Source organism: Agelaius tricolor, unplaced genomic scaffold (genome assembly GCF_023055355.1).
Source record: "Agelaius tricolor isolate 1412-34295 unplaced genomic scaffold, bAgeTri1.0.p SCAF_15, whole genome shotgun sequence".
NCBI classification, from domain to species: domain Eukaryota; kingdom Metazoa; phylum Chordata; class Aves; order Passeriformes; family Icteridae; genus Agelaius; species Agelaius tricolor.
In genome coordinates, this window is record NW_027269275.1 from 14,111,787 (window position 1) to 14,119,641 (window position 7,855).

The 7,855-nt window shown below is 60.4% G+C and overlaps 1 protein-coding gene across 5 annotated transcripts; it reads left to right on the top strand.

The window, feature by feature from the left end:
* Positions 1 to 108: 108 nt before the first annotated feature.
* Positions 109 to 7,801, top strand: FCSK (fucose kinase). 5 transcript variants are annotated; one of them, XM_071440519.1, is made up of 23 exons: positions 109 to 205; positions 291 to 448; positions 566 to 616; positions 703 to 828; positions 950 to 1,022; positions 1,314 to 1,411; positions 1,560 to 1,640; positions 1,729 to 1,848; positions 2,030 to 2,171; positions 2,497 to 2,624; positions 2,725 to 2,826; positions 3,275 to 3,445; positions 3,519 to 3,586; positions 3,729 to 4,099; positions 4,331 to 4,541; positions 4,643 to 4,809; positions 4,910 to 5,137; positions 5,272 to 5,415; positions 5,572 to 5,691; positions 5,764 to 5,951; positions 6,147 to 6,246; positions 6,765 to 6,988; positions 7,174 to 7,801. In XM_071440519.1, exons 1-23 carry the CDS (start codon positions 133 to 135, stop codon positions 7,288 to 7,290), a joined length of 3,261 nt encoding a protein of 1,086 aa, XP_071296620.1. In that variant the 5' UTR covers positions 109 to 132; the 3' UTR covers positions 7,291 to 7,801. The 5 variants fall into 5 exon arrangements, with proteins under 5 accessions (XP_071296620.1, XP_071296622.1, XP_071296624.1 ...); XM_071440521.1 differs by having other exon boundaries at positions 2,728 to 2,826; XM_071440523.1 differs by lacking the exon at positions 7,174 to 7,801 and having other exon boundaries at positions 6,147 to 6,248; positions 6,765 to 6,907.
* Positions 7,802 to 7,855: the final 54 nt, after the last annotated feature.

Genomic DNA, 7,855 nt, shown 5'->3' on the forward strand with positions numbered 1-7,855 from the left:
CTTTAAGGGGTCCGTGCAGTGCACATTGGGAACTGTAGTCCTTCAGCGCAGAGCGTCCCGGAGGGACCGCGGGGATTGAACTAAACATCCCAGCAGGCCCCGCGGGGCAAGGCTGGGGCAGAGGCGGTACTTATGGCGGCGGAGTGGAGCGCTGTTCTCCTCACCTGCCGGCGGGGCCATGGCGGCGTGTCCGCCCTGCAGCGAGGCAAGTGGCGGGGCGGGCGCCCCTTCTCCCTCCTGTGCGCGGCGGCAGGACAGGCTCTTGACGCCGCCCGCCTCTCGTTTGGCAGAGCTGGAGGTGCGGCGGCTGCGGGGCGGGCTGGGCCCGCGCCCCCCCGCGCTGCTCCTGGCCGTGGAGGACCCCTGGGCCCGCCTGGGCAGCGGCGGTGCCACCCTGAACGCTTTGCTGGTGGCGGCCGAGCACCTCAGCGCCCGGGCCGGGTGCACGGTGAGACGTGAGGGCTGCTGGTGGGTCCGGGGAGGCTGGAAGTCAGGAGGGGACGCTGGAGGTGAGGGGGCGTGCCTGTCCTGTCTCCACTGACTGTCCCCGGCTGTCCTCTCCCAGGTGGTGACCGCTGACGTCCTGAGGGACGCCCGCATCCTCATCTTGCACATGGTGAGAGCCGACCTGCAGCCCAGCATGGGACCTCTCATTGCACCCGCTCCCTCTCGGTGACCCCCCCATATTCTCTGTCCCACCAGGGCCGCGACTTCTCCTTCGACGACTGTGGCCGTGCCTTCACCTGCCTGCCCGCTGAGGAGCCCGGCGCCCAAGCCGAAGCGCTGGTCTGCAACCTGGACAGCCTGCTGGGGACCATGACACACCGGGTCTGTGCAGCCTGGGGATGGGGCCCTGGGGCTGGGTTTGGCTCCCAGCAAGATGGAAGCGGTGTTGGGTTCCTGGGCTCCTTCCCTGCCGTCCCTGGGCACGGGGTCCTTCTCTTGGCAGCTCTGTGTGGGCTCCCCACCTGGTGTCTGGGTCTGCAGCACTGACATGCTCCTCACCGTGCCCTCAACACCAGGTGAGTTGCTGGACACCAGCCTTGCTTCCAGCACCTGCTTTGGCGTGGGACAGGGTTCTGTGAACCAGCAGCACAGCTGGTCCAGCCTGTGCTGTGGTCCCATGAGAGTGTGGATGCTCAGCTGTTGCTGTCCTGTGCCCGGTTGGGAGCATCCATTGTGCCTACAGTGAGGTGGTGAAGGCTGGATGCTGCTGCCACTTCCTCTGCTGTGGTCCAGGTTTTCAGTCAGTTGTGCCCAGTGTGAGTGCATACACTGTCCCAGTGGGCACTGATCTCTGTCCCTCCCCCCAGGGATCAACTGGGATGGCTTCCAGGGTGTCCGAGTGATCGCAGTGCCCGGGAGCCCAGCATATGCCAGGAACCATGGGGTCTACCTCACCAATGAGCAGGTTGGGGCAGCTCCCCCTTCAAGAAGCATGCCTTGAAGGCGCAGGGATTCCCAGTCCTTGGATCCCTTGGATGCTGAGGTCACAGCACTGCTGTGACTGCTTGGCTTGGGGTTCCCTGAAGAGCTCACTGGGGTGGTTTTGCTCCTAGGGGCTGGTGCATGACATCATCTACAAAGGCACCGAGGCCCAGATCCAGCAGTGTTCAGGGCCAGATGGCACCGTCCCACTGGTATGGCACGACTCATGTCTTGGTGACCCTGCCAGCCCCATCCCTTGTGTCACCACAGCTGCAGCCTCAGCCCTGATGTGCCTGGCAGGTCTGTGGGATTGTTTTCTTCTCCTCTGATGCTGCCGAGCAGCTCCTTGCCACCCACGTCATCCCTCCTCTGGACGCCTGCACCTACATGGGGCTGGACTCAGGGGCACCACCCATCCAGGTGACAGCCTCTCTTTGGAGGATGGGACCCTTTGCCACACAGGTGTCACTGCTGGGAACCTCTGTAGGGTCTGTTTGCCCTCACACGGCCAGATTTGGGTGGGAGAGGTAGTGGGAGGGAGCACCCAGTAGCAGGGTGGGGTTCAGGATGGCTGGACCCAACAAGTCCCTTCTCTCCCCAGCTCTCCCTCTTCTTCGACATTGTGCTGTGCATGGCAGGGGGCATGACAGAGGAAGGTTTTGTCAAGGGTGGTGGTGATGCCAGTGTGAGGAGCGCCCGCTCTGTGCTGTGGACAGCTCTCCGTGGCTTCCCTCTTAGCATGGGTGAGTGCTTCCTTCCCACTTCTTGTGCAGTGTCCCTGCCCAGTTACAACTGGGTGATCTTTAAGATCCCTTCCAACCCCAACCATTCTATGATTCTGTGCTGCAGTGAGTGCATGTGATGTGACCTATTCCTGGGCCCTCTTCCCTGCATGGGTGGAGATGGGGTGGTCAGGGCCTGATGGCCATCTGTGTCACCCCACAGCTGCGGGTCCCCAGGTCTCCACTCCTGCCCCTTCAGCCGGGGATGTTCAGCCTGGCTCACATGAGTGCCAGACACACACACTTTTTTTTGTCGATGTGCTGAAAGCTCTCCTGTCCCCCCCAGCCTGCATTCCCAATGCATCCTACGACTACATGACCTCCTCTGCGAGTGACCACATCCGCAGCCTGACCCTCCTGCCTAGCTCTGCCAGCCACCTCCACTTCTGCAAGACAGCCCATTCCCATGTGGATGTATGTCCTTCCATCCCCAGCCTTGCTAGTGCGCATTTTTTGGGGGCTGCTCTGGGCTGTGTGCCCAGCCCCTGGTCCCATGTCTCTGTGCCCTTGGCAGCAGCCCTGTCTCCTGGAGGATGGCTCTTCGGTCACCAACTGCCTGCTGGAAGGAGCTGTGCATCTGGCAGCTGGCAGTGTCATCCAGCACTGTCACCTCAAGGTACCTGACTAGGATGGGGGTGATGCATAGCTCCCAGTGCACTGAATGGGCAGCAGGGTGACATGTTGCTACCTAGGATGGAGGAACCACAGCTGTGAGATTTGGGGTGCCCTTCCTCTTTGGGGCTGCCTTTTGGCTGGTGCTGGGCACCTTGGTGGCTGTCACCCTCTGCAAACAAGGGGATGAGGCTGTCACTTCTGGCCTGTCCTGAGCTGGGAATCAGGGCAGACCCTCTCTTTTGGGGGCTCTATTACGGCTGTGAGCCCTGGAGGCTATTGCCTGGCCTGAATTTCTGTAGTCTGTGTTTCTGCAGCCTTGTGACAAAATTACATCCTGTCACCTGGATTGTGCTGGCACCAGCTTGTCTCTCAGGATGGTTGTCCCATTCTAAGTTCAGGATTTGGCTCTGATTTGGGGACCAGCCATGCCACTGTTGCTTCTTCCTCAGGGTCCTCTGGTGATTGGTCCCGGCTGTCTCCTCTCTGGTCTCGACCTGGGCTCCTCAGCAGCCCTGTGGGGCTGTCCCCTGCGTGATGTTGTCCTGCAGGGCCACCACGTCCGGCTGCGTGACCTGCCCTGCCGCGTGTTCACTCTCACCGGCCGCCTTGACGACTGGCAGGTAAGGGGGCAGTGAAGTGGCACGAGGCTCCCAGCAAAGCCAAAGTGTGACCAGTCCCTCTGTGTCCCTGCAGAGCCCTGTGGAAAAAGCCACCTACCTGAACATGCCCTGGGCTGAGTTTTTCCAACGGACGGGTGTGCGGTAGGTGCCATGTGTCAGAGTGGGACAGGAGACCCAGCTCCTGAGGTGTCGTGACCACCCCAACCCATCCCACATTCCAGCTCCTCTCATGTAAGGTGTCCTCAAGCCCCAGGGCTGTGCTGATGGTTTCTCCCTCCATCAGGGAAGGGGACCTTTGGGATGCCGAGACACCGCGGAGGAGCCGTTGCCTGCTCAGTGCCCGGCTCTTCCCGGTGCTGCACGCCCGCGAGGCGCTGGGGCTGGAGGATGTGCTGTGGCTGCTGGGCCTGGCCACGGTGCCCACTGAGCAGCTGGTACGCTGGAGAACAGCCTGGCGCATGTCCTGGCAGGAGCTGCTGCCCTGCCTGGACACAGAAGCTGAGCTGGGTGCCCGCCAGGCCCTGTTCTTCCTGCAGGGCCAGCACAAGGTGCGGCGGGTGCTGCTGGGGCGCCAGGACAGCAGCCTCCTGCCGCTTGCCCGCAGTGCCGTCCATGAGGGCTACCACAAGGCCATGCTGGACACGCTGGATGAAGGTGAGCTGGACTCACAAGCTGCATCTCTCATTATCAGGACTGTTCAGTGCTCCCCACTGCCTTCAATGATCCCCCCCTATTGCAGGGGTGTACCTGCAGGGCATCCAACAAGCCTGGGTGGGTGCAAGCCATTCAAGTCCTGCTCCCCTGGGGATAGCTTATGGCAGAAGCTGGTTGGGGTGCAGTGCAGCCTGGCTGTGCTTTGCAACCTCCTTTTATTTTATTTTCTAGTTGCCTCCATGGCCAGCGATGCTGGTATTGCAGCATGGGCACTTGCCTGTATTGCTGAGGTCCTGGGCTGCATGGCACAAGGGGAAGGGGGCTTGCGGAGTGGTCCTGCTGCCAACAGGGAGTGGGCCTCAGCTTTTGGGCGCCTGGAGAGTGGGGACATCGCTGGTGGTGTCCGGGAGCTGGCTGCTGAGCGGCAGAAGTGGATGAGCCGGTGAGGCTGGGGCTGGCAAGAGGCAGCCGCCCCATTCCCATTCCAGGCATTGGTGCTGTCATGGAGATGTGGCAGTGGGCTCAGCATCTCTCTTATCCCAGGCCGGCTCTGCTGGTGAGAGCAGCTCGGCATTACGAGGGGGCCGAGCAGATCCTCATCCGGCAGGCAGTGATGTCCTCATGCCAGTTCATCACCGTGGAACAGGTGGAGCTGCCACCCTTGGGGCACTGGGTGCAGGCGGTGTGTCCCGCCCGCCTGGACCTCTCCGGTGAGCACATTCCCTGAGTCAGATGATCCTTGTGTCACCCCTGTGGTGCTGGGGGATCAGGAGTAAGGGTGCCCCAGAGGCTGATGGTGAGTGTTGGCAGGTGGCTGGAGTGACACACCCCCCATCACCTACGAGCACGGGGGGGCCGTGGTGGATGTGGCAGTGCTGGTGGATGGGTGCCGGCCCGTTGGCGCGCGGGTGCGGCGCATTGCCCAGCCAGAGCTGCGCCTGCTCAGCCTCAGCGGGACACCACAGGGCGAGGTGGTGGCAGAGCTGGTGTGCCGAGAGCTGGAGCACTTACAGGATTACTGCCAGCCACATGCACCAGGTGAGGGGTCACCCACCAGCCTGGCTCTGTACCTGCAATGTCCCGTTGGTGCCAGGATGGCCCTTTTTGAGGCCAGTGGGATGAGGGAGCAGGTAGCATAGCAGGCATCAGCTTTACTTCTTTTTTGTTTTCAGGAGCCCTACTCAAAGCTGCCTTTATCTGCACCCAGGTTGTGCAGTTCCCCTCACAGAGACCTTTGCGGGCCCAGCTGATGGAGAATTTTGGGGGTGGCTTTGAGGTGCACACCTGGTCCAAGCTTCCCCACGGGTCTGGCCTCGGTAGGTTTGCAGGGAAGGGGCTGGGTAGTCCCTCACTGTTGGCTGGGAGTGTCTCCTGCTGCTAGCACCAGGATGGGGCATCCCCCTTGCTGCCCCCCCAACCCCCAGGGACACAACAGTGCCTCACTGCCCTGGCCTTACCTGTGCCCCCTGCAGGCACCAGCAGCATCCTGGCAGGAGCAGTGATGGCATCCCTGTACCGGGCAGCAGGGAAGGCTGCCAGCACTGAGTCCCTCATCCATGCTGTGCTGCACCTGGAGCAGAGGCTCACAACAGGTAGGGCCTGGGGGAGCAGCTGACCCACAAGGTGGGGGTGCCAGCAGTGACTGACAACCCTTTGCCCTGCAGGGGGTGGCTGGCAGGACCAGGTTGGTGGGCTCATTCCTGGCATCAAAATCGGGAGGTCGAAGGCCCAGCTGCCACTCAGAGTGGAAGTGGAGCAGATCTCAGTCCCTGATGGTTTTACCCAGACTCTGAATGATCACCTGCTGCTGGTGTACACGGGGAAGACTCGCCTGGCCCGCAACCTGCTCCAGGTAATGCCTGGGTGCCTCTGGGGGTCACAGGCTGGCCTCTGCTCCCCCTGTAGCCTTTGGTGGCATCCCCTTCACTTGTGCAGAGCTTTGGCACCCCAGAGGGAGCTGGCACCCAAAAGCCATGGGTGCAGCACTACCTCCCCAGGTGCTGCCAGAGCCAGGAGGACAGTGACAGGGACATTTGGCCTCTTGCAGGATGTGGTGAGGAACTGGTATGCCAGGCTGCCTTCCATCGTGCAAAATGCTGACGCGCTGGTGAGCAATGCTGAGGAGTGTGCCCAGGCCTTGAGGCAAGGTGTGAGCCCCCTTCCCTAGGCCAGGTTGGCCCTTTTAACAGCTGAAGAAACACAAACTGTCCCAGGGAGAGGCTGTGCAGTCTCAGAGGGGAAGAAGGCTGGGGGGGTGCAGGCTCTTGCAGCTGCAGAAGTTTCAAATCCTCCCCCGAGCCCACCCTCACCAGGCAATACCCCAAAATTCAGGGTTGAACAGAGATTTTGAGGAAGAGGGGGTTAGACATGCTGAATTTGATTGATTAGCAGTGCACCATTGGTGACAGGGCTGGGGGCCATGCCTGGTCAGTGTAGCAGGTTTACTTGGCTACTGCAGAGAGGAAGCTGGAGCATTAAAGCAGGCAAATCCTCCCCCTGTGGAGGATTAAAAATAGCAACGTGACAGAGCTGGGGTTGCCTGCTTGGCCAGCAGAGCTGGGAGGAACTGGAAAATAGAAGGCAGAATTTAGCTTGAGCTGAGCATGTTTCTGCCCTTTGGGTGAGAAACAGAGACAAGTAATTTGCAATATTCCCTCCTCTGCAGGTGACCTGATGCTCCTTGGCAAGTGCCTGGACTGCTACTGGCAGCAGAAGAAGCGCATGGCCCCGGGCTGCGAGCCGCTGGCCGTGGGGCGCATGATGGACGCGCTCCGGCCCCACGCCCACGGGCAGTGCTTGGCTGGGGCTGGTGGTGGAGGCTTCCTTTACATCTTAACCAAAGCCCCCCGGCAGAAAGAAGCTTTGCACCAGCTCCTGGCAAACACTGAGGTGAGCTGTGAGCCCCCCACTGCTGCAGGCAGCTTGCAGCGGCCTCATATAGAGCATGAGGAGCATCTTTCCCCACCACACATGGGATGTGATTGCTCGTTGTTCCAATGCCCTCCCTGGGACCTTGCAGGTGAGAAGGGGTCCTTTGCTGCCTCCTGCCCCAACCTGTGACTCTCTTTTTCTAGGGACTGGGCAACTTCAGCATCCACAGCATTGAAGTGGACACGGGTGGTTTCTCTGTGGAGGTCGTGGGATGTGATACGAAGGACGGTGCTCAACCTGGAGGGGACAGGGCTGTGTGAAGGCCTTCAGCCCTGGCCCATTCCTGGCAGATACCCAGAACAAGTGCAGGGAAATTCCCCCTGCTTTAGGGGAAGCTTCTTCAGGCAGCTCCAGCAGGTGCCTTAGGTCTCCATATGTCCTTTTTGTGCTGCTACTTGCCCCAAAAACCAGAGCCTGGAGAAGTTGTGACAAGTTGTGCAGGCAGGCAAAACTACCCCTGCTGGGTGGCCTTACTGGAAGGACAGTTTGCTGGGGTCTCCAGCCTGATTTTGGTGGTTCACTCCAGTTTTTACAGTTCTCCAAAGAGAACAAGCTAGCATTTGTGATTCTGCATCTAGCAGGAACCTTCCCACTCTTCAGCCGCAGGGACCCAAACTGACAGTTCAGCATGCAATGCTCCTGCACCAGGGATGCAGCTGGATGTGGAATCAAGACCCTCTCCTGTCCTGAGGCACTGTTTCAGCAGTGAAATAGTGACTACTGAAAGCAAGTTACTAGTCCATGCAGTCTGAATAAAAAAGCTTATTCTCAGCATGTGTTTGTGCCCCTCTGTCCCTAGCAGGGCTGCTCTCTCTTCACAGGATA

Bases quoted from the DNA above. Each gene is read 5' to 3' on its own strand.
- FCSK (XM_071440519.1), top strand. From the start codon at position 133: ATGGCGGCGGAGTGGAGCGCTGTTCTCCTCACCTGCCGGCGGGGCCAT. The intron at 449-565 runs GTGAGACGTGAG...GTCCTCTCCCAG, and splicing joins GCGCCCGGGCCGGGTGCACG to GTGGTGACCGCTGACGTCCT. The intron at 4,810-4,909 runs GTGAGCACATTC...GAGTGTTGGCAG, and splicing joins CGCCCGCCTGGACCTCTCCG to GTGGCTGGAGTGACACACCC.